This window comes from Amborella trichopoda, chromosome 9, assembly GCF_054954075.1.
Source record: "Amborella trichopoda isolate Santa Cruz 75 chromosome 9, AtrichopodaSantaCruz75HAP2 v2.0, whole genome shotgun sequence".
NCBI lineage: Eukaryota > Viridiplantae > Streptophyta > Magnoliopsida > Amborellales > Amborellaceae > Amborella > Amborella trichopoda.
The window spans coordinates 12,610,459-12,636,762 of NC_142344.1; the positions used below are offsets into that span (position 1 = coordinate 12,610,459).

Consider the following 26,304-nt stretch of genomic DNA (forward strand, 5'->3'; position numbering starts at 1 on the left):
TGGGAGTACTGGCACTCTAGCGTGCCTACCATCTCAGTCCCGCGATTTGCTTCTTGTGCTTATGAGCTCTCCGGCACACTCATCATCCGAATCCGACAATTTTCTTCCTCTTTTCATGGTGCCCCGGCACATTCATGCGGCAATCCGGCGATCTCCCTACTAGCTTCATCGGCACTCCAACATTGTTACCATGACAATCCGGCGATTCCTTTCATGGAGTCATGGTACTCCGGCAAAGTGACTTGGCAGTCCGGTGATATTTTTAGATTCATCGCCACTCCGACAGTCTAACCGTGGCAGTCCGGCGATTTGGTGGATGGACTCATGGCCGTCCAGCATTGTCATACATCGGTCCCGCGATGTTTATTCTGGCAAAGTTAAGTCCGGCTTTAGTTATGAGAAGTCCAGTGACATCATCGAACAGTCTGGCTTTTCATTATTATAGTCTGGCATTTATTTACTGAGATCTTGGTCCGGCGTTAAGTAGCATCAGTCCAACGATTTTCTCGATCAGTCCGCCTTTTGGGGCTGTGCTCCGGTGGTTTGTCTATTAGGCTGTCCGTCAATTCTTTGTCTGGGTCCGGCGTTTTGTGGTTAAATCAGACCGACTTATGGGGTTAGTCTAGCAAATGAGTACTGCAGTCCGGTGAATGTGTTTTTTCATAACGGTGTTCGTACGGTGAAGGTACGGATAAGGGTAGTTTGGTCACAAAATTTACAACCTTTTAAGTTAGGGGGTTTTAGCTATAAAAGTAAAAAGTAGTGAGAATAGTTTTCAATAAAAAGTAAAAAGTAGTGAGAATAGTTTGTGGTGGGGATCAAGTGTTTATAAAGTGTATTTTTAGGGGTTTTTAGCAATTTTTTTAAGAAAATACTAATCAAAATAAATTTTGACGAATTTTGATTATTTTTTATATAAAATATTATTTACTCATTTTTAATTAATTCATCATCATCGTCAAAGCTTTTTCTTAACGAATCAGGGTCGGCGAATTCATGATAAGATTCGATTTCCTACCTCATACAACTCTAACCCCTTTACTTGGGCATCCTTTACTTGGGCATGCTTTACATAGAATCTATGGATTATAGAATGGAAAAGAATAGATACTGTAAACACTACTTATAATAAGAAAGCATGAGACCCTCTTTGTTAATAATGCAGAAGCAGTTTTTCTTTTCTAAATCAAGCTAAAGGACACAAAGCAACAGTGACTGCAGATTACATAGTCACATCCCCGTGTGTGAAAAGGTCGAGAGGTGGCAGCACTACTACTAACAACCTGGTCCACCTAAAAAAATTCGTGTTTGACTGTAAGGTACCAATTCCACTAATTACTCCCAATTTTTCAATTTGGAGGTCCACATTAGGACTGGTTGGTGTACGGTACGCTTCACGCATTTGTTGCTCATTTATTACGAATGATGATGAGGGTTATGTGGTAGCAATGGGTTGGGTGGCCCAGCCCTAGAAATCTAGGGCCTGGCCCACAAAATGTCGATGGAGGGTTAAGACCAGCTCAATTTGCCCAGCGTGACCTTGTTTTCTTAACTTTTTCCTTTATTTTTATTTTTTTTAAGTGATGTTATTTTGATTCAGCCAGGCCTGCCACCCATAGGCACTAGAGCCCAACTAGGCCTAGGGCCGAGCTAGCTCTAGGGCCCAGCCCGGCTTGTTGCTAACCCTAATATTTTTCGGGAATTGTGGAGCCCCTTTGTGTGATGGACGGTGGACAACCCCTCCTTGATCCAAACACCATTCAAAGTAAGGTAATTAGAGGCAGTGTGTATAGAACCGACGCTCTTAACAATCAAAATAAAGTGCACCTTCAAATAGTATCGGAAAATATGATTTCAATGCTTGAAATCTTTGTAATAGCCGTAAAATATGTTTTTATTTATAATTTTTTATAAAACTTAAAAAGTAGTGTAGATCGAGCAGATTTGTAAAAACTTGAAAATAAAAAAAATCGACAGTCCAAAAATGCATTACAAGATGCAGTATCTCCAAAACTTGAAATCTATTTATTTATCATGTTCATGCATCTTGAGGTCGAAATGATCAATTTGAAGATATTAGGGCACCTCTTCTATTTAAATTTTTGAGGTATGCCCTAATTTGATTGTTTAGAGCCTCGCACTTATATAAATATTTTCCATTATATTGTGGGTATAATTTCCATAATGTTGCCACCTTAAAAAATCCAATTAAGGTGTACCCCTTAATTTTATCATAAATGTAATTTTAAAATAAAAAATTCTAAAGATGGCTTGAGGATCGATTTTCATATCTAATTATAAAATTTTAAATGGTTCATATCAAATAGATCTAAAAACACATGAAAATCTCAAGCATGGACGGCTTAAGTAATGTGTTGCATAATACACTATTTCGCATAATTGAAATCTTTTTTTCTATTCATATTCATACATCTCGATGTAAAGATGATCAATTAGAGGGTTTTTCAACACCTTTTATGATGGATTTTTTAGGTACAATTCTACATTTCAAGGTTCCTAACCTTATATAAACTTTTTCCTTAGGTACCTGAAAGGAAACTTCGACACTTGAATAGCTCTCTCTCTCTCTCTCCTTGATCAAATCATGGGTAACACGATTCAAGCAATTAAGGAGGTGTGATCAAATCATGGGTAACACGATTCAAGCAATTAAGGAGGTGTTGGACAACTGAGAGCTGGAATTCCAACTGGAAATGTCCAAATCCCTAATCTGGATAGCGGAAATTTGAGTTCTTAATAATAAGAAATACTATGTTATTTAGTTAGAATGTCTCAAATTTTGAGATTTTGAAAAATGGTGCTTGGTTTGGGCTGGAATCTTGTAAATCAGGAGATATTAAGATTTGTCATCTTTAATGGTGCATTGAAGTTTTAATCAATGAAATAACAATAATGAGATTTTGAAGTCATAGCTCGTACATGGTAAGTGTAATAAAATAGCCAGTCTAGATTATATACTCTATAGTAGATTATTGGGGCGATAACATGACTGCAACTCATGATATTCAAGGAGATTTGATATCAATCACAGTTGGTTCAGTGTTCAATTGTCGTCTTTTTAGAGAGAACGAGACTGCTTTTTGTTGGGGAGATGAGATTGGAAGTGGGGTTATAAGCTTGATTCCAAAGAATTTGAGGTTTAGAACCATTTCAGCAGGTGTATTCCATGTTTGTGGTGTTTTAATGGCCTCTGCTTCAAAGGTTCTTTGTTGGGGTAGGAGCTTGAGTCTTGACGATGGCAAAATGGACTCAATTCCTACTGATTCTATGATTTCCATAGTGGGTGGTTGGTGTCATTCTTGTGTTATAAGAGCTAGGGAAAAGGGTTTTTCTTGTTGGGGTTTCAAGCTTGATACTAGCACCCCTATTCTTGCAAAATATTAGGGTTTTGGCTCTTGCAGCTGGTGATTACTTCACCTGTGGAGTTTTGGCCTCTGCAACCTAACAGCCAGTTTGCTGGGGTTCGAGCTTTCCAACCAATTTGCCCATGGCTGTGAGCCCTGGAACCTGCTACTCTGAGAAATGCCAAATCCTTCCTCGGTAATAGCTAGCTAACTCCAAAGTAACTAGTTGATGTTTTGCAGAACTGTGGGTGTTTTTAGATCGATGGGTTGGGGGGCTGCAACAAGGCAATATAGGGCTTCACACCTGTGTTTAGATCAGTGGGTTGGGGCTGCAAAGCAATCGGGCTTCAGACCTGCGGGTTTTTTAAGAGAGAGAGAGGAGAGAGATGATTAGGGAACTTCTACAACTTTGGGAATTAGAGAGAAATGAAATTTTGAGAAAGAGACGGTGATTAGAGAGATAGCGAGGTTCTTTGAGAGAAACATTAAAAGAAAAGAAGGTGTTATTTTAGTTTTTGTTTGGGTCAGATATTAATGGTAAAAGAGGTCGATAAAAGAGGTGGATATCTTTTTGTTTACAAGTAATATTTTCAAATTTTAGATCTCAAAGATAAAGAAGTAAAAAATAGAGGATAAAGAGATATTTTAACTATAAAAAAATTTATGAGGATATTATGTCAAAATCCAGGGATTTGGATATGAAAGAACAGGAATCAGGTAACATTATTTTGGAAGATGTTATATTGAGAAATGATCTGAATAGACAATTATATGAGTGTTTAAGAGCTGAATAAATATATTGGAGACAAACATCAAAGATTAGGTGGTGGAAATAAGGTGATTTGAATACAAGGTTTTTCCATACAATGGCAAATACTAGGAAATGTGTTAATAGCTTGCAAGGTCTAAAAATAGATGGGGTGTTAGAAGGGGATGAAAAAGGAATGGAAGATGTTATTACCAAGCATTATTAAGAGGCTTTTACTGCTGGATATACACCCATTACAAATTTCCGCAAGGTTTCTTTTCATAAACTCCTAGGTGATAAGACTATGTAGATTGAGTGACTTTTTACTCAAATTGAAATAAAGGAAGTTGTATTTAGCCTGGCTGGGGATAGGGCACTAGGGCCAAATGGATTTTCTTTGGGTTTTTTTTAAAATTATTGGGACTTTGTCAAATTTGAAGTTATAGACATTGTAATGGAGTTCTACCATAATGGGTTTGTCAATACAAGTTTAAATTATACTTTTATTGCCTTGATTCCAAAAAAAAAAAGCATGACTGAAAAATTACAGGATATCAGACCTATTAGTTTACTTACTAGTCTTTATCAAATAATTGCTAAATGTCGTGTAATAAAGGTTAAAAACTGTATTGCTTTTAGTCATCAAAGAGCCACAATCTGCTTTTATACAAGATAGGCAAATTACTTATAGCATTGTATGTGCTTAGGAAATCATTAGCTCTCGATTAGCTAAAAAAAGAAACTAGCATTGTGTGCAAAATAGACATGGAAAAGGCTTATTATTTTATTTAATACCTATAAACACTGTGGGATTTGGTGAAAAATAGATTATGTGGATTAAAGATTGTTTCGAAACAACTCATTTTTCAGTCCTTATTAATGGTAAACTAAAAGGTTTCTTTAAAGCATCTAGGGGTATTTGTCAAGGAGATCCATTATCCTCTTTTTTGTTTACTATAATGGGAGAGATTTTTAGTGTGATGCTAACATCGGTGGTTAATTTTAGCTTATTGAAATGTTTTCAAGTGAAAGCAAATGGGACAATAGTATCACATCTGCAATATGTGGATGATACTCTAATTTTCTATGGGGCAAATGAGTTGGAAATACAAACTCTTAAGAGATTCTATGAGTATTTGAGGTGGTTATTGGTCAAAAAGTAAACCTTAAAAAAACCCATTTGATAGGTGTAGCATGTGATGAGCAAAGGTTAAAGAATTTGCATTGAAGATGTACTGTGGGTATTGATTATTTTCCACTGAAATACCTTGCTTTGCCTCTGTTTGATAATGTTAGAACTATTTCTCTTTGGGATCCTTTGATTCAAAAATAGCAATACAAGTTAGATTCCTAAAAATTTAAACTGCTATCTTTGGGGGGTCGTATAACGCTTCTTAAAACTGCTTTGTCCAATGTACCAATCTATTATATGTCTTTGTCCAAGATGCCAAGCAAGATTGTTAAAAGATTGGAAGGTTTGATGAGAAGATATTTGTGGGTGGGTACTAAGGAGAAGAAGAAATATAATTTGGTTAAATAGATAAAAAATTTGAAACTTATGAATAGTGCATTACTTGTGGAGATGTGCAAAGGAAAAAAATCAGTTATAGAGGCAAATTCTTGTAGAAAAATATGTGGAAGACAGGAGTCATGGTTTGGCTGCTAAACAGACAAACACAAAGGGTATTTTGTATATTTAGAAAGGTATTTTGGCTCACAGAGTTTTCTTTCTCAGTAACTTAAGAAAGGTTGTGGGGAAAGGCGATACTATAAAGTTTTGGCATAAAAAATGAGTGGGGAACAGTGACTTAAAATCTCAGTTTGCTAATTTTTTTGCTAAAACAAATACGGAAAGCTGTTTGGTCAGTGAAATGGTGACTTATAATGGATTTTTTGTATGTTGGAATGTGAGTTGTTCTTATAGAAGAGTTAGCGATGTGGTTTTAGATGAGCATATGCAATGTTTAAGGATGTTAAGGTGTGTGTTTTACTGCCTTGAAAAACCAAATAGAATTATTTGTGAACCTAGCAGAAGTGGGTGTTTTTCTATGAGCTCGGCTTGCAAATTGTTGTTTGATGACAGAGTTAGATGTTCTGATAAAGAAGCAAGTAAACTATGAAAATGGCCTATGCCTTTAAAGATTTGTGCTTGGTTATGGTTAGTTAAACTTTGTAGAATTTTAACCATTGATATGTTAAGGAAAAAAGGGCATATTATTGTAAATGTTTGTATTCTTTGCAAACAGGGTGCAGAATCTGTTGATCACTTGTTTCTGAGGTGTCCGTTTGTTAAAGCAATTTGGTGTTGGGTGGAGTTAAATGGAAATTGTCCTGAGGGGATTGATAGTCTTTTGGGTTATTGGATGACCGCTGGGATGGGGAAAAAAGGCAGAATAATTTGGAAAATTATTGGAGCTACTGTCATGTAGGAAACATGGAAGAAGAGGAATAGGAGATGCTTTGAAGACAAATGTTTGTCTGTGAATGAATTGATAGAAAAAATATGGGTGACAGTAGCAGAAATTGTGAGTATTAATGATAATTGGTGGGGTGTTTCTAGATTAGATATGTTGCATAATCTCAGTGTGTTAATTAGACAAAAAACAGATAAGAAAATCGTGATAGGCTTATGGAAGAGGCCTAGATATAGTTCGATCAAACTAAATTTTGATGGGTGTTCTTTGGTAGGTATAGTGAGAGATTGGGAAGGCAAAGTCTTATTGAAATTTCATGGTTCTATAGTAGTAACTGCGAATGAGGCTGACCTTCGAGCAGTGTTACAGGGGATTAAATTAATCAAGGATTTCAATAAACTTTTGGAAATTGAAGGGGACTCCATGAATACAGCGAAATGGTTAAATAAAGGGACGGAATAGACTCCATGAATATAGTGAAATGGTTAAATAAAGAGATGGAATACCCATGGAGGTTTCATAGTCTTATTGATGAAGTGATTGGTTGTTGCAGGGAGATCCTGTGAGACACATCTATCGTGAAAGAAATATGGAGGCTGATGGCTTATCAAAATTGGGGGCGACTGTTTCTGAGTTGGTTGTTGAAAAGTTTGATTAGATGTTGGTTTTTTTTTGTTTGCTTTTACTTCTGTTATTTGGTTTTGTTTCCGGTTTAGGTTGTAATTGCTGATTGTTTGAAAATATATGATACAAGTACCTTTCATCAAAATAAAATAAAATAAAACGGTATAGACGTAATTTTCCCTTCTTTAATACTTTCATGGTTGTTAGACTCATCGTGATAACCCACGACAAATTTAAAGTAGCCCATGTGTTCCCATCTACTATGGTCTATTGACGAAAAACAAACATTGTACCCTACCCATTTAAAGAACATGGACAAAAGACGGATTATGTACCATAAGATTGTTTATCTTGCACAAATTACCTCGAGCTTTCATATTTGAAATCCGATAGCTCAATGTGTTTAAACATCCATCTCATAGCGTACTTTGGATACCTGAATAACCATCGAAGTACTTTGGATACCTGAATAACCATCGAAGATCGTTGAAGTGTCTTAACTCCTGGAAATATGGAGTGTTGAGGACAAAAATATTTGGGGGAGTTACCATTTTTATCTAGGACCAAGAGGCTTGATATTAAGAAATTAAGTAAAAGCCCCTCGTAAGAAGGCTTGCAAGAAGGCTGGCTTGAGATTTCTTGTAAAAACCCCAACGCCTGTTAGTTGATGACACAAGAAGAATATTTCAATTTTTTTTTATTCCATAGATTATTCCTCTTATTCTATGCACAAAAGGGTAGGAGCCATATGAAATGGAAATCTCACATTAAGTTCTAGTAAGGATTCAAGAAATATTGATTTATTTGATTTTTTATTATTCTTTTTATTTTTTTTACCTAGTCTATAAAAGAATGGTAGGCTATTTCAGAAGTTTAGTCTATGACTTTTCCTTCTCTCTAGTTCTACGCTTAAGTGTCATCTCTCTCTTTCTCAAACCCCCCAAATATTCAGGAGATGCAAGCACAATTGAATCGTTAATATTGCAACCTCAAACATTTCAAGACTTTTTGAGGCCTCCAAGTCCACAATATAAATCAGGGGCATGACTTATAACATGTTCATGAATGAAGAATGTTTTAGTATTGTCAAAAAAAAATATTTAATGTTTAGCATCAACCAGTAGACATTCTTATTCATCTAATTTTATTGCCATATGTATGAATCAAAAGCCAGTACAAAGAATGGTTACTGGTACTGCTATTAAAACCTAGGCCAATACTCCCTTTGGAGGCATTTGGCATTAGTTTTACATGACATTCCATAGTCACTGATCATACAGTAGCCCACCCTTTTGATTTAAGAGAGCGCGTATGGTTCATTAAAACAAGGATCATAGAGAGAAGTCTTCTCTCTATTACAGTGGAAAACACGTCACGGTGGTAAAAGCCGCTTCGTAAACCTCGATGCAAGGTGTTGTTCAGGACCTATCAACTGAAGCGTCAAAAGAAATTAAAGTAACAGTGATAAGGAAATAATTTTTCATTGGGAAACATCCACTCTCTATCGTTTCATCTGTCACGTTGCTGAAAATTATGAGACAGGTATTGGCATAAGGAGCTACCCTTTCTCTCTCTTGGGTTTTTGATTCCCAGTTCTCGCAGACAAAGAACCACTAAAACGTCTCCTTGACTTTTCAGACTGCACCTTTTCTTTCAACTTCTCCAATGCTGTTAGGATTCACAATAGGGATTAGCGCAAGGCAGAAAAGTAAAAGGGGTCATCCCGTGCATTAAAGGAATTTGTACTTACCAGAAGAATAAACAGGCCTGAGATTTTCAACAGTTTCGACAGGTATAGAGTAGGTCCTAGATCCATCAGAACCTGCCTTCTTCAGCAGCTTTCTATATCGCTTGATCTGTTGATCAAAAAAAGAAGAAAGAAAATGCTTGATCCGTTGATCAAAAAAAAGAAGAAAGAAATCGCTTGATCTGTTGATCAAAAAAAAAGAAGAAAGAAATGGAGAAAACAAAATTTAGAACATGAACAAAATGTGCAATAGATTATTTATAATGCATTATCAGCTGCACCGGACTGAAATGGAATGGGCGGACCACTACAAATGAAAAAATTGTTCAAGTGAGAACTTTCAATCACCAGTTGAAACTCTATGCCTACCACTGAACACTACACAATGCCTCATAAATTGAGGAGAGCGAGCATACTATGCTCCCCCAGAGCAAATTGTGCGCTACTCCCTCAGTCAAAAGACCTACTTGGGAGAATTTTTTCAGTTTGAAATTTTAGGAACCACCTAAGAATCAGTATACAATAATTTGAAAAAAAAAAAAAAAAATTTGAATTTGGAGTTTTTTTGGTACTTAGATCTCACCTTTCAAAAATTGGACAATCTCTGTTCAATCTTGAGGCATTATTTTTTCCTATCACATAGAGAGAGTTCAAGTACGAATTCTTGTTTTTTCTTTCTTTTTGTTTTCTTTAACTGAGGTTAATCTATGGTTGAAGAGGTTATATTCCCAAAATTTGCGATCCTAAGATTACTCTTTTATTGTGACACTAGTGCTCTCAACAGCAAATTAGACACCACTTAGGCATCAATTAGAACCCAGTTGATTAAGAAATGCCACAATGGTTACACACGTATGCACACTACAATAAAACAATTGGATGTCTCAACTATGGGTATGGTTTCGATAAGGTCGCAACCTTAAACAATCCAATTAAGGCGCGCCTCTAAATTTTATCATAAATATAATTTTGGTATCAATATTTTTTAAGATGGCTTGAGAATCTATTTTCATCTCTAATCATAAAACTTTAAACGCTAACAATGGTTCAAATCAAGTAGATCTATAAACACCTGAAAATCTTGAAAATGAGCGGTCCAGATAATGTGTTGCAAGATACACTATTTCTCGGACTTGAAATCTTTTTTTCTTTTCATATTCAATCATCTCAATGTCGAGATGATCAATTAGAGGGGTTTTCCAACATCAAACAACCTTTTATGATGGATTTTTGAGGTGCACCTTTAATTCTACATTTTAAGGTTGCAACCTTATATAAACTTTTCCCTTCAACTATTGCTAGAAGTCCTACCTCAATTCATCAAAAACAATTCTCGCATATAATTTTTAAAAAATAATTAATTTTATGGAATACATGAAATGACAATAATATTATCATATTTTTTTTAGACATTAATTATTATTTTTTAATGATTTTATATTTAACAAATTTACAGCAAGATAAAATAATTGGATTTTTTTTTTAACATTCTTTAAAAAGTTCCGTATTTATAAAAGTTTTTAATTTGAACTCTTCTTTGTTGTAAAAATACGTAACGTGAATTCAACATAAGAGATTTAAATTTTTTGGAAATACAGGAGATGGGAGCCCTAATATCCCTGCACGAGAGAGAATCTAGAAATTCTAAACTTACTCATTGCCTTTGAGTTTTTTGAAAAATTGGAGGGAATAAGGAGTCATAAAAAGGAATTTAAAATCCACATGTTCATTCTCCCTTTATACACATATACCTACATATATATAGTTATTATAAGATGTACCACGCTAATGGTGATACTAGAAACCTCAACTCCAAACTTTTTGACAATAGACTACCCTTTTATTAATGAAAACTACTTGATCGTTTCCTTTTTTACCATGCGGAGGGCATTGAGTGTAATTATAATCAAAATTTCAAATTTAAAAACTAGCAGTTGCAGTTGAGTAAATTTTTTTTTACAAAATCAGATGCGTCTGAAATTTGTGCGCATTTACATCTCACCATTACAGACCCAAGAAAATATAAGATCAAATATAAAATGACTAAAATAGCCCTGAAATATTTTTAGGGTTTGGTCATTCTTAGTGTTTAAATTATTTTCTTATATTTCATACATGTGTACTTCGCAGAACAACCCCCAAAATTTCAGGTAAATTCGATATGTAAAATCGAACAATAAATAAAAGTTTCAAAAATTTGAAAATTTGGATCATTCACAAACATTCAATGCCCTCCCCAGACTTGATAAAAAGGACAAGATTGAGGTAATTTTAATTAATGTAAGGGCAACTTATTACCAAAAATTTTGGAGTAAAGGTTTCTAAAATCACCATTAGGAATTATAGGATAACCCAACTCCGCCTTGGCAGGCCCCAAGCCCGGGTAAAGGAGGGTTGTCTTAGGTAGGCAGCCAGAGTAAAACTTTGTCAAATCTTATCATGAATCCTAAACCTACGAGTAGAAGAACAGAACAAGATTCATGCATCAACCTCAAATAGTTGGGATAAAGATGATTCTAAAGCAACCCACATCTATCTACTTATCTATCTATCTATCTACATGTGTGTCAAAGTAAAGGATTTGGTTAGTGTTACCTCTACGACATTTATGGAGGGCTGGGATGCAGTTGTTTGGGCCTAAATTTTTACATGCTCTTGGAACCAGAAAACAAGATTATGAACTAAATTTCAATGGAAACCCAGAAAATATTCTCTTTTGAGAGAAGAAGTGCAATTGTCCACTTTAGGAAAGAAAAAATGGTGCAATACCGAGTCCCCAGGGGGATTTGTTTGACCCCAAATTTTGTACATTGCCTCAACATCAAAGATAAACAATAATGAGATAAAACAAAACTAATTATGAGTTCTTTACATCAACCGACTCATCAATTGAAAGATGAACAGCCCATATTCACTATTGGCACAGGATTTTTAAGGCACTCCTAAGGTGCAACTTTTCTTTATTTCTTTCTCTTTCTTGTTCCTTTAATTTTTTCTTTTTGGGGCATGGTCTCTAGGATGCATAGGGCAAACAGCCTACTAGCATAGGTTTTGAACTACAGTGGACACTGTAGCTATCCAGAGTTCCCCCAGGGGCAGACGAAGTCGCTATATGCTCTAGGAGGAAGCACAACATCAAAAATGCTTTCTTCAAGTTAGAGCTAATTTTTATGCTTTTTCTGGTATTTTATCTCAGTTCTTATGAGCTGTTCACTGACTGGGCCAAGTTCTTTAATTTAGTTCTATGGCCGATGTAGTCACCCATAATAGATTTTTGGAGGGTGAATAGATCTTCTTTCAGGCGATAGCAGGCTTCATTTTAATTTACTTATGATTGGTTTGAGTAAGATGTCAAGGAGCTTAATAAGAACAAAGATTCAAGCCTAAATTGGGAGTCATAAGTTGCATGCTTCTCTCTGGAAGTTCCCTTCCAAATCTTGTCAGAGCTTCATTTAGTGGCCTTCCTTCTGTCATATTTGGTCATCCTTCAAGGTTATATGCTTCTGTCAATTGCAGCATATGCATGCAAGATCCATCTTCAAAATCAATGTGTGTTATGACAAGAGAACAAGACTTTCACCTTCTCATATGGTAATAAGTGATGGAAAATTCAATTTCAAGAATTCACCTTCCACTACAGGAATCCAATATATAATAATACGCTAAAGCTAAACCAGAAACAAGTCAAATTATAAACTTATTCAAAAAAATGAAATAGCAAGCATATTTAAAAGCCACTTGGATTACAAAACTACATCCACCCAAGAAAAACAAAAGATAATTAAAGTGCTAAAAGCACATAACATAATAAAATCTGCATATCCTCGTTTCATGCAATAAAGTTTGAACAAAAATGCTTTTCAAGAGCAAGACAGGTTCAAAAAGCCATTGATGCATGGCAGTTGAGCCATGGAGCTTGTTCAACATGTGTTCCTTCTTCTTGAAACAGCATGTTTGCCCACAATGTCTTCATGTAAAATCTTAACACAAAACCTTCAACCATTTAAAGTGTATGTTATACATTTTTGACATACTTTCATCATTTAAATGTGTCACACTAGTGTTATAACTAATCTCATGTTTAGTAAGAACATTGTAAGTTTCTTATTTATTTATGTTTAGTACCATATTTGGGTTGATCAATTAAACATACTGTACAAGTTTTAGCGAGTGCAGCTCATATCATAGGCTGTCATCACAATTCTCACGAATCAACCAGTACCCTGGAGATTATCAACAAAGTCCCTAACAAAGTCCCTCGCAACAACAATGGTCTTATGGAAGAAGTATCCTAAAAGACATTAATCCCTTTATATACAAGTCGAGAACAACACATTACCTCCTCCCTTCGCAATAAGGTGAAACAACGACCAGGCCGACCTGCCCTGGCAGTTCGGCCAGCACGGTGAATGTATGTCTTGACATTGTTGGGCATATCATAGTTGATAACATTGGCAATCCCATCAACATCCATCCCACGAGTCATAGCATCTGAGGCAACAAGAACCTGTAGCTCTCCAGCTCGAAAGGCATCTAGTGTATTACTGAAATGAAAGTTTTCCATCTTACGGAACAAAACTATTACAAAGTAAAGAATAGATAGCAATCAGATGACAAGAAAAGTTGTCTGATACATATCAAAAATTATATAATGACAGCATAACCTGCATGTACATACAATCATGCTAGTTAAACATAAATTATCACACAAACAGAAAAATATACCTCCGAACAGATTGACGCTGAAGTCTCGAATATTGACTTATCTTGAGTGGCAACTCAGTAAAGCATTTTAATAGGATGCTTAGCCTCTGTGTTGACTCTATGGATGATGTAAAAATGATACTTTTCTCTTCTTTCAAGCCTTGTAGAAGTGCCACCAGATACAAGGGTTTAAGCTTTGATTCACAGAACTGCAACTCAAAATGAAAATTGAAATAAGCCAAGACTAACTGTAGTACGACAAAAAACCAGAAAGTCAGACATGCAAATTAGAGTCAGTATAATGCATCCATTTGAAAATGTCTAGATGTAACAAATCAAGACTCTAGTATAAGTTGAGCATATACTGATACCGTCACAATATGACACTGACATCAATACCATATACTTCTATGTAAAACATGATATAAACATAAAAATGTATTAAGAATAAAATATAAAAATTTATGATATATGTAAGTTCTCACTATTAAAATAGATAATATAATACATGTAGAACATAAAGTGAATATTTTAAGGAAATTTTACCAAAATATAGATCACTTTTAAAGTCGTCATCATCATCATTGAAGCTTTTTCCCAATTAATTGAAGTACATGAATCCTAGTCTGTCATTCTACTTTATTAAGGGTCATACCTTCAGGGACACCATAAGTCCCTATATCTTTTCTCACTACTTCCAACTATGTCCTTTGGGCCTACCCCTTGCCCTTTTCAAGCCTTCCACTTGAATTAACTCACACGTCCTAACAGGTGCTGTACTGAGTTTGCGCCACATATGGCCAGCCCACCTAAGTCTAATTTCTCTCATCTTATCACCTATTGGTGTCACACCAAAATTCTCTAGAATCTATTCATTTCGAATTCTATCGCTTCATTTCGAATTATCCAAATATCGATCACTTTTAAAGTATTTAACATTTTATTATTTTCTAATATTCTAACTCAAAATCATGTGTATTTCGATGGATATTTTGAAATTAAATCAACAGAGATGCTAAAATCTTCAATAGATCATACTTTAGCTATAAACAAACTCCACATGGTTTAAAGATCGTTTTAAGGGTAACGATCCAATAGAAAGTTGCCAAGAAGTTACATGAAGTGAGAGTCCACAAATGTTGCTTCATATCCAACTTCGAGATTACTTCAGTAATTGCCATTTATAACTTATTTGCATCCCAAGGTTGAATAAAGAACCAAAAGTTGTGGACCTTTTCTTATACTAACACTCAAAGGAACTTTTTACTACAAAAATATATTTCCCTATTTTAAAATACAGTAAATGACTTCATGGACCCAGGGTCCAAAGTGTTCATTTGGACATGTTGGTCATGCTCCACCATAGAAATGCTTATAGGACCCTAAAGCTCTCAAACGATCTTTACAACACACTAATATCTTTTTCTTTTTTTTTTTTTGAGAACAAGACACTAATATCATTTCACTGAAAAAACAAAAAAAGATTTTGAGCTCAAAAAGTGACCCAAATCAAACTCTCCTCCAATAACAGATCTGGACCATCCATTTGATTGGCATCAGATCTGGGGAATTTGGAGCTCAAAGGCAATTTCTTTAATTGATCTAGGGATAAATCAAGGATTATTCGAAAAGATTTTAGGTCATCAAAACATCCCTAACTATGTGTTTTAGCCATGCGTCCAAATGTATCCATCAAATATGCACCCTTGAGATGTATGAAGTACCAAATATATATTAATATAATAATGAAACACAGTGTATCTTTACAAATACACCATAATGTATAATATACAATACTGTGTTTAAATCCTAACTACACACACGCACACATACTGTGACAATTGAGATATCTCAATGAATTGTTTTCCAATATATGCATGTTTATTCATATCATGGACTTTGGAAAATGTCAATGTCTCCTCCCCTCTCCCTAAAACCTGCATCCCTATTTAATATTTTCATTCATATGACAAGCAATACCAGTTTGATTGATTCGAGCTGTTCAGGTAGTTGGTAACGTTTCCTTGACCCACCACTCGTCATGAGCAATGGATGGTGCAGATCAAGCTGAGAAAGCTTGCTAGGATCCCGGGTTAGCGTTGCTGAAAGAATCATCTTCACAAGTCTTGGGTAACATTTACCATTGAAATCCCTCTCCACACCCCTGGGTAGTATACCATGGCAATATAAATGTAAAATAGCCATGTTAAACAGCACTTTAAAAATTTATGTTTTAAATGGATAAAAAATTAAAAACATGAAATTACATTCTCCTTATGGTCGTCAAGCAGGTCGTCAAGCAGCCAGGCATTCTGTAGTTTGCAGCACTTCTTGGACAGGCAACCATCCTTTTTGTATTCAATTGAGATAGATGAAGCACAGTGGGCAACCATGACTGATACGCCTCTCTAAGTAATCTATCAGTTTCATCAACTACCTGTATATTTTTTTATCCATGAGTCTCTGCAGCATTGCTGTTACAATAGTTTGTAATTATACAAATATGTAGAGAGAGAAAGATAGAGAGAGAGAGAGAGATGAATCTCCAAATATGAGCACAATTGAACAAGATAGAATGTCACAGCTTGAATATAACTAAGCCCTGATTTTGTTGGTTTTGTGACGTGTACAGAAAGAATCATAGTGGATCATACAATTTAGTGGGAGTGTGTGTATTGATTGACTGAACTACGGTTAGCTTCTCTAAGGCCCTGATCATATCCATAACCCCTCACCTTAGGCATATGGCACTACTGAAGAGATTTCAAGAGGGTGATCCATTGTCGGAAAGATGCCCAAGGATGGTTTGCAGGCCAAGGGAGTTTCGTGATCCCCTATATGTAGATGTAGGCCCGTGAGAGCGAGGGCTAATCCTCAGAAAACTTCTACACGGCATGTACATATGACAGCCATATATAGAAAAGCAACCCTCCAAAGGGATACGTGTAGATATGCATAAAACGATTCCCCCTTGCACTGTAGTGATACGTGCACGTGAGTTGCTATTAAGTGGGGGAACCTGTAATCCACATTATGAAATTGTGGTTTCACTATTTATTGGCCAGCTTTCACAAGCCAATCATGAGTTCCTGCATGGAACCGTAGGTCATGGGTCTCGTTGGGTTGGTTTGAGAAGATAGTCGATGTCCAGAATTACTAGACCGAGTGGAGTGCTCTAAATGTCGATTTTCTTGAGTCATAGCTGCTAATTCACATTTAGAATTTTTTGGGTTTCAGTCTTTAAAATGTTTGTGATTTTTAGAAATTTCTCAAGAATGTTTTAGAATCCTTTTCAGCAAATAAAAAACCCTAAAAGGGAGTTTTCTAATTTCCAAAAATCCTAGGGCATTGTGGACTCTATGTGGGGGGCGAAGAGTCTAGCCCCACTTGTTGGGGTCCCCACATGGGGGTGGGACATGAGGTGCACATAGCCCACACATCCTAGCCTAGGGAGGATACCCATGTCTTTTCATTTTTGTTAAGGAATAAGTTATGTCTTTTAATTATTGTTAAAGAAGTAAACCTCCTGAAATCTTTGAAAAAGATTTTGTGTGCTTAGTTTGAGGGAGTAGAGAATATTTTAGGTTTGAAAATTATTCTTTAAAATCTTTTTTATTTGACCAAATCTCTTTGACTTTGAATTCATACAATCTCTTTGTGAGAGAAGAGGAAGCTCTAGTCAAGATAGAAGATGTTTTGTATCCTAGGTCGACTAGAAGTGGATATGAGTCAAATAATTAGGGGATAAGGTTCCTAGATTCCTCCCTAATCATGATGGCTAATTCACAGGATGGATGGCTCAGATTTGTTTCTCTCTCACCTCATAGCTTACCTGGAACTCCTATGGCAGGAAGAATTCTATATCAAATAGGCATACCTCGACCCACCTTGGAGGCTATAAATTGAGGTAGACCCCCGTCATTGTCACCATATGAACTTCTAGCTTGTCTCTCTCTCCCCTTCTCTCATCTCCACGCCTCTCTCCCTCTCTCTTCTAAAGTCCCAATGGTGTGGCATGCACCACCCTAGAAATCCTGTCCACAAGGTTTCATAGAGGGGCACGCCCAATCCATTCCTAAAAAGGGAAGGTGCCACTTGTGGCATACCTTAGAGAGGTCCAAAAGGGTCTAGAAAAAATCCTAATTTGTTTATGCTCTCAAACCCTAGTTTCTGAAAAAGGTATTGCGGCTATGCCTAAAGGAGCTTCCCAACTCAGACAATTCAGCGGGGTCAATAGGATCCGAGTATGCCATCGGTAAGGTAATCAGGTGTGGGGTGTACCAAGTCCTAAAAGGATGCCAGGCAAAGTCAAGTAAGTCTCCCGGCAATTCGAAGTTTATTTTTAGTCAGTTTTGCAATTTATTGCAATTTCCAGGAACAGTATTTGTATAAGAATTTATAGTTAAAGCTTGTACTCAGTCCTGGATTGAGTTATATTTATTTGACAGTAAAAAGAAAAGATCCTAGGTTGTATTTAGGGTTTTGTTTATTATTTACAGCAGTGTTTCGTGGAACTTAAGAGCAGTGTTTCGTAGCACTTAAAGAGTGGAATTCAGATATATTAATAAAAAAAAGGAGAAAAAAATTATTTTTATTCTATGGAATTCCACATAGCCAGTTCTTTCAGATTTTTCACGACTTACTGTCATTGTAAATACGATGATACCATATATAATCAGTTATAACGAACCAAAACATGATGTGAAAGATTAAAAGGCATGTAGGAATTGGAAGGTACACAGAACAAATGGGATTCATCTGCCAGCTTATAGAGTAACATGATAATGTGTCTTGGCTCCAATGTTCCATGGAAGATGGGCCAAGAGACAAACATCAGGGTCAGAAATAACAAAAAATTAAGGGTGTGCACATTCTGTGTTTAAGAAAAGATTTCCCCAATTAAACATTGCAAGCATGCACAGAATAAGCTTGTGATTCTTCTAAAGTGATGCTCTCATAGTCCAAGTTCGAACAATCTAAAGACTATTTTGGAAAAGAAAATCTCCCATGGTTGGACAAGCTCTTCACGAATATGGGATAATGGAGCAGGATGCGCCTTAACAGTCAGGAGCCAAGTCCAAAGAAAATCAGTGCTCACCAGAGGACAACAAACACCCCGTATCCTGAAGATGAATTGTGAGAACAGCTATGCAGTTCACAAACTATGGAAGATTAAAACCTGAAACTAATACAGCAGAAAATCGCCTCCTAAGCTTATCAAGTATTCTAAACATATCACTGTGTTGGAGGCACATAAGTGGCGTCAATCTTAATTTGGAGAACTCTGAGCAATATGCAAGCTTTCAAAGAACAAGAGGACAGAATCTCGGGAGAACTTCCAATTTAAAGCCTAAGCACTAAAAGACCACTAGATCAGGCACTTCTAGGTTCTCATGAATCACAAATAATGGGAAACCAAATAAAAGTTTGTGGCATGACAAGGAAGAGTTTTTATTGGATAAATATGAACCAATGAAAACGCATATAACCATCGAGCTTCCATTTATACCAGAAATAACTAAAACGAATAATTGAATCTACTAAGGAAAAATTGAAAATAAAGTACTGAACTCCATTTAGTTGGGAACTGCTTTCTCAGCATTCATTGACTGGAGAATTGAGAGCATGTTGAACTTGAGGGCAGTGGTGTTCTCCTTTCTCTTCCACTCAAACTTTACAAAAGGTGCAGAAAAGAATGTATAAAATGGATCATTCAGAGGATTCTCAAAAGGAGATGAAGATAGTGTGGTGGACTCAGATTGGTAGACTGGGTGCTCTCTCTCATCCATAGTTTGAAAAGACTCAGGAAATATCTTAGTGAGGGTTGGAATACAAACAGAAGGAATTGCCGCCCTAGTTTGACATTGGGCGGTATTCCTCGTCATCTAAGCAGTAGGAATTTTTTTTTTTATGGCAGTTAAAAAATTGCTTTAATTGTTGGTTTTGAGTGTGTCTCCGAGATGTTAGTGGAGTCATGCTATGATGCACTCTAGATCCTTTACTTATGGCAAATTTCAAAATGAAAAGCACATCAGTGGCTTTCCACAGGATTACATTATCCATGCTTCCATGTCCGATTTCACAGCAATTTGACATTGAAAATGATGATAGGCATGAAGTGGGCCTTTTTCTTTTGATAACTGGCGACAATGTATTGATCCATAATGCATAAATTTACAGAAGGACCCACAAGTTGCAGAAAAAGGCAGTAGCCCACATGCCGGGAGCAATGTAAAGTTTGGTAGCACTGTTAGGAAAGGTATTTGGGCCCTTAGAGGAAAAAAGAATTCATAAAGTATAGGGAAGGGAGAGAGAAAGGAGTGGAGGTAGGGACAGCAAGAGAGAGAGAGAGAGAGGCAGTTTAAAGAGGTGGTTAAGGAACCAGGAGGAGAGAGGGAAAGAGACCAGGTGGGTAGACAATCTCAGGAAAAAAAAATAGGGCACTCGGTATTTTCCTAGGAAGTAGGTCGGTGACAAGGAAGAGAGGTCGAAGGAGTGGTGGAATAGGTGGAGAGCTTTCCACGGGTTCAGTGGATAGGGTTTTGGAGGTAGTAGATGCTGGAAAAACAGAGTTGAAAGAGATGGGAACCTTTTGGTTCTTTTTTTCTTTTTTATTTGGCGGGGGGGGGGAAGGGGGGGGGGGGGTTGGGAGAGGATTGCTTAGGAAGGCAATCAGGGTTGTGGTAGGGTATAAACCAGAGTTCAAAAAGGTAGAGGCGCCCACCTAGGTGGCCAGGGGCCCTGACTGCCTAGGCAGATGGCCCTGTGGTGTTGGAGTGGGGGGGCCATGTATCTGTTATTTGTGCCTGAGGTGTGTGAGTGCATGTATGTGTGTGCCGCATGTGTAAAGCCTCGCATGAAATACTAAAAGATCATTTGTGGGTGTGCATGTCTATGTGTGCACGTGTGTAAGTCCTCGCAGAAAATACTTAAAGATCATCTTTTCCTTCTTATCTTATATGTAGAGTAAGAAAGATAGAGCATATGGATACATGTTTGTGAGAGAGAGACCTTGAACACTATTCTTTTTCTTCTTCTAATATGCCAAGATCAAGAGATAGCGAGAGAGGGAACTCGCATCACGCACTTGGAGGTCATCTTCTTCTTTTTCTTTCTCTTACATGTAAAGAGAGAGCATATGGGTCCATGTGTGTATATATGTGTGTGTGTGAGAGGAAAGAGGCCTTCAACCAAACACTTGGAGGCCATCCTCTCTTTCTTCTTATATGTAGAGAGAGCACATGGACCCATGAGAGTGTAAGCGTGGGGGAGGGAGAGAAGGGCCTTAAATGAGACTTGACTTTTATTTCTTTCTAAGACGACTTTCATAAAATAAAAAATAAAAAAATTAAGGAGTCTACACAAGGCGGCCGCCCAGACCCGCCTAGGAGGTGCCTTGGGCATGCCAGCCAAGACCCCCCCCCTGTCTAGGCATAGCCTAGGCGGATTGTTGGTCACGCTGCCTAGGCGGCCAGGCGGCTGACTTTTTCAACACTGATATAAACTACGGTGAGGGGGGTCAGGGGTTCAATGTGGGAAAGGAATGATTGTTGGAAAGGGAATAATTGTTGGGGGAGCTCCTTTGGACATGAAGTGTCAGAGGAGTGAGATTGGGATTTAGGTGTTTGGGGCTAGATGGGACAGGTAGCGTTCAGTGGGTGTGCACATGTAATGTAAAAGAATTTTGTACGGTGTTCTGCATTTCCACTTCATTTGGAATCTCTAGAGGGAGGTGGCTGAGTAGTCTCCATCAACGTTTTTGACGCAGTATGTGTTGGGATGGGAGAGATATGGCCAAATGTGAGCAGCTTGTTAAGTATGGTGTGTTTTGTGCGTCTAGAGTATGTGCCATTGTCTTACGATAGCCATGTCAGATATTATTATCATATTGAGGTTGACATATGACCGTTTGTCAAAAGGGGTCCACGTTATTAAAATGTGAGCATCGTGCATTAACTGAGAGTGCAAGGCTGATGATGAACCGGGCTTGGGGGGAATAGTATTTTGTGCTATCCCCTTGTGCCATGTCACATTTAAGGAGGCATGACACTCGGTTGCCACCTTGGTCAGTTCTTGGGGTTGGTGGGGTATAGGGTACTGCGTAAGTTGAGAGTTTAGGAATAGGATGGGGTGGTGATGCGTTGTTATTAGAGTAGAGAGGGTGTCAAGATGGGACAAGGGTTGGGCCAGGGTGGAGGGCTAGGAATAGGCTGGTGGGAGGGTCATGTAGGGGTGCCAATGTGGAGTGAGTAAGGTCGTGGTGAATGCAGTTAGATGACATGGAGGGGTCCTGATTTGATGGATCATGGTTCAAGTGGGATCATGTGGAAGAGTAAGAGGTCAGCTTTGAGGTGTTAATGTGGGCCGTTGGATTGGGAAATTGGTAGCTGATGCTGATATGGCGATCTACAAAGTTTGTAGAGATTTGCCACATCTGTTCTTACTTCTTCGCTTGGGATGTCGGTGTTTGCAGATCACCATGGTCCGGTCCACCTGTGTAATCTCTAGATCTGCGGTCTTGGGAGTAGATAAGGGTACTTGGTGGACTGCAATGGCATTGATAGGGTTAAACAGGTTGTTAGGATTAGACTGGCACACTTGGTGGTTGGCAATGGTGTTGCGAGATTTAAATACCTGAGTCGAAATGGTCATGGAGTAGAACCGAACTCCAATTTGGAGGGCAAACTCTTTTGCCAAGGACTCCTTGAGTGGAGTTTGAATTAAAATGATGCGAGATCAGTCCTAAATGGTAGTTTTTGGAAGGTTTTGCTCCACCATGCGGAAACCACTGCAGTGATCCCTAACGGCTTCGATAGTGGAGTGGTGCCAGGCAAGCATGGGAATACCTTGGACAGGATCCAGAATCTTCTTTGAGGAAAGGCAATGAAATGGGGCCTCGAAGATAGAAGTTAGAAGTTCCCCCCTCAAAAGTGTAGCTTCTTGCTAGCAGTGGCAATATCGGCCATCTCCTTCTTTAATACAAATGTTAACATTTCTCAAAAAAAATATCGGCCATCTCCTTCAAGGCGAAGGAAATGAGATGCGTTTTCTTTTGATATTGGATGGCATGTGATTTGGGTTGATTTTCCAAGTGACTGCAGTCCAATTTTGAATATTTTTTTGGTCATCCCAGGGAGGACTGAATTGAGCAATGAAAGAATTTTTGAGGTCTGTTCTTTGAAAAAAAGCACCTTGGATCTGTGAAAACCCTTGAACCAGGTGGCAAAGGGGAAACTGGATGGTTGTTGGTTGATATGTATGTGCTTTGAGTATTAAGGGTTTTGATATGCTATTGATTGGATGATGTTGTGGGCTGGCTGACTTTGCTGCATTGGCATAAGACTGGTAGAGAGGTGGTAAAACTATTAGTTTGGGGTTGTTGGACTTTGGTGGTATGTAGTATATTGTGTTAGGTGGGGCTACATTTGGTTGTGGGAAGTGCAAGGGTCGAGCTAGCACCTGATTGTGGGGTGCTATCGCTTGCGTTATGTGGTGTTTGTTTGGGATGTGATGGTGGCCTAGCGCAAAAAATCCCATGCAAGAGTGTTGGTGGACGCAAAAAACCCCATGCAAGAGTTGCTGGAGAGTGGGCTGTCATGGTGCCTCAGAAATATTTCCTTAGTATAGCAATTGTGCAAGTGTTGTCGCAAACAATGGGAGTATGTGAACTCAAATTTATGAGTCAGTTGGGGGTGATTGATGTTGGGCACCGCCTAAAGGCCTCTAGCTCTTTCCTTCACTCACTTATCTACATGGTTGGAATGACAATAGGTTCCAATAAGAACCTTTGTCTTATAGTAAAATTGTAAGTACAATGACTGATGATCCACACATATATAAATATGGATTAGAAAAACCCAAATCAACAATTAACAACAAATTTATCATGTAGAAGTAAAATTCTGATGTGGCACAAAGATCTAAAAATCCTGTGCTCTTTTTGGTTATATATATATTTTCTACACAACTTATCAATGGCATGAAAGAAAACCACAACACAATTTCCAACAGTGATCTGGTCATCACTCATTGAAGCTTTCATTCTACATAACACCATGTTTGATCAAAAAAATTACCGTAGGAATTTGTTCAGAACAAGCTCACCCAGGTGAAGTTCATTTGGGTAATGAATATAAGCACGGTTGAAGCAGCACGCACAATAGCTGTCCCAAGAACTTTGACAGAAAGTTCTAATTTATGAAGAAGGTGAAATATTCATCTCCATCCCATGAAATACAGGTAAACTAACATCCCCAATATATATTTCTCAAAAGCGACTACTGTGTTGGTAAACCACTCTTGGGCTCCTTGACCAGCATTGCAACAGTCCAACTGATAATGACAACAACCAGTCAAATTAATGACGCCTGTTAAATAATTTTCTTAATTCATGATTAGGGAAGATAACTCTGTCGTTTCCTTGTTTTTCTTTTTTCTTTATTACTGTTTAAATGGTGGAGTCCGTTTCTGGAGATTACAGTCGGTTTTGTAAAACCTCTTCCTCACCAAAAGTGCGAGTATGACATACAGCAATCGCCAAATCACCTTTTTGGGTAAGAAAGGGTGTTTCAGGAACCTCCCCTTCATCCCAAAATGGATTGCATCCTACCTCCATTTATACTCTCTACCTCCATTTATTCTCCCTCGCTTCTTCCCTCTTTCAACAAGTGGAGGAACCCTTTCGTTTTCAATATATGAAATGATGTAAGAATATTCCAGCCATTTTTGTTTAAAGAATTTCACTTGTATTAGGCAGCAGAAGCCAAGACTACCCAGTTCATGCATACACCAGCCAATTTGATTCAAGGGCTAGTTAAGGTCAGTATTCACCGGGTTAGATAGGTCCTTTGTCATTGCCACCCTGGTGCTCGTGCTCGGCAGTAATGGATGTCTATCCAATATAAGAAATCCAGTTTTTGCAATAATTAAACCAACACTAAAAAGTATAGTGTTGGTGGTTGCCCCCTTGACAACCCGGTACCCTCAGGTATAGGGGGGCTCCTTTGTCCTAGTGATGGAAGCATTCTGATGTCTTTCTCTTGTCCTATTGGAATCGCGAACTCCACCCTTGCCAAGGCCCTTGCCCTCTTGGAGGGCCTTTGGAAGTGTGACCCATCGGAGTCACAACCTGATAGTGGAAGGAGATGCCAAGAACATTATCACCTGGGTATCTCATCGATCAGATTGGCTGTGGTGTCTCAACGACATTTTTGAAGAAATTTTGTTAATCACCAGAGATTTCAGAATCACTTGGCAGCACATAAATAGAAAGGCAAACTCAGAAGCTGATAGGTTGGCTAAGGAGGAGACATCCAGTTCCGCCTTGGGGACCTAAAGCCACTTTCCCTCTCTACCTCCCAGTGTAGTTTTTTACTTTTGGCATTTTGTCAGGACCCTGTTTGGTCCTTTATACAGTGACCACCGGGGTCACTAAACCCCTTGGAATTTTGTTTCCTCTTTCTAATGAAATACAGTGAACTTTATTGTAAAAAAAAAAAAAAACATTACTAAAAGGTATAGTTACTGATGTTTAACCAAAGAGAAAATGGACTTCCAAAACTTACAATAAGAACGGAAAGTAAAATAAACAATTCACAAAGTTGGACATCACATAACCAATTACCATCAACCTGTTTCTCCATCTAAGATTCTAAACTTGAAATATCTATCCACAATTCCATGAACCTTATATTATCAATAAAAGAAAACATCCAGGATCTTCCTATCAAAAGAAACAAAATAGATAACACTTACCAAATAACAAAGATGTTCCAGAGTGAAACCCTTTGTTGTGTTAACATGATCCATTAGCCTACCAGGAGTCGCTATTAGTATGTCCACAGAACTTCCCATGGATGTCTCCAACTGCAGGTCTTCTGGATCATAAGCATTAGAGAATTCAAATGCTGGCTTCTTTACAAGTTCTGCTATCTCATCTGTTATTGATGTTTGACCTACTGCCAAACCCACATGTAAGCCCACTGCAGGTGCAATAGCGGCAAATACTTCCTTAACCTGTAGGACAATGCAAACAGAACTACAGAGTTAGGACTTCCTGCACATTCTTAACCAACCAACTAGAAAAGAGAGCTTAATACAAACACATAATATTCAATATTTTCAAACCTCACTAAAAAATTGCCATGCTACCTACAAGCTGAGACAATTAAGAATGAGGGAACTCAAGATACAAGCATGCATCTGTATGTGAAGTAAAAATAGTTTGGCAAAACAAATGCTTAAAAAATTGTGAACTTTTGAATAGGGATAAGCTAAGCCATTTGGAAGGCATCAAGAGGCAAGGGGATGTGATGGAGCTTTTAGCAAATGGTAATAATGTAGAGTCACAAGCCATAGGGCAGCACACGGGCAGGAGAAGTGGGTGGTTTGGCAGGGAACATCAAAGGGATGAAAACATGGACAGTTCACCGTGGGATTTGAACCCAAGTCCATGTCAAATCTATTTTATTCTACTATGGGAGCTATGAACTTCAGTCATCAACTCATGCCTCTCCCAACTAACTGGCCTACAGAATAACTCCACCGAAACAAACATTTCTTCTTCATTTCCTCCCAACTTAGAGAGATCTCAAATTAGTCAGTTCCTAAAATGCAACCCATCCAAACTAACCTCAACTTACCAGGTTTCCACCACTATTCACGGAAAACTCTTCCCAATCTTTGTCAGCCCCTAGCAGAGAA

General features: G+C 37.7%; 1 protein-coding gene across 26 annotated transcripts in view; it reads right to left on the reverse strand.

Annotated features, from left to right (window-relative positions):
- Positions 1-8,257: 8,257 nt before the first annotated feature.
- RH1 (RNA helicase 1) overlaps positions 8,258-26,304 on the reverse strand; it is a 40,943-nt gene continuing 22,896 nt past the window's right edge. For 6 of the 26 annotated variants that reach the window (XM_020661473.2, XM_011630677.3, XM_088846300.1 and 3 more), the window contains 7 exons: positions 25,357-25,617; positions 15,870-16,039; positions 15,583-15,766; positions 13,624-13,811; positions 13,238-13,442; positions 8,902-9,007; positions 8,258-8,819 (listed from right to left, as the gene is read on the reverse strand). In XM_020661473.2, coding sequence (XP_020517132.1) covers positions 8,710-8,819; positions 8,902-9,007; positions 13,238-13,442; positions 13,624-13,811; positions 15,583-15,766; positions 15,870-16,039; positions 25,357-25,617 — 1,224 coding nt within the window. In that variant the 3' untranslated portion in view covers positions 8,258-8,709. Of the gene's footprint in view, positions 8,820-8,901; positions 9,081-11,590; positions 12,402-12,978; positions 13,477-13,623; positions 13,812-15,582; positions 15,767-15,869; positions 16,040-25,356; positions 25,618-26,304 lie in introns of those variants that run through there. The other 20 variants (XM_088846304.1, XM_088846303.1, XM_088846309.1 and 17 more) reach the window with 9 other exon arrangements.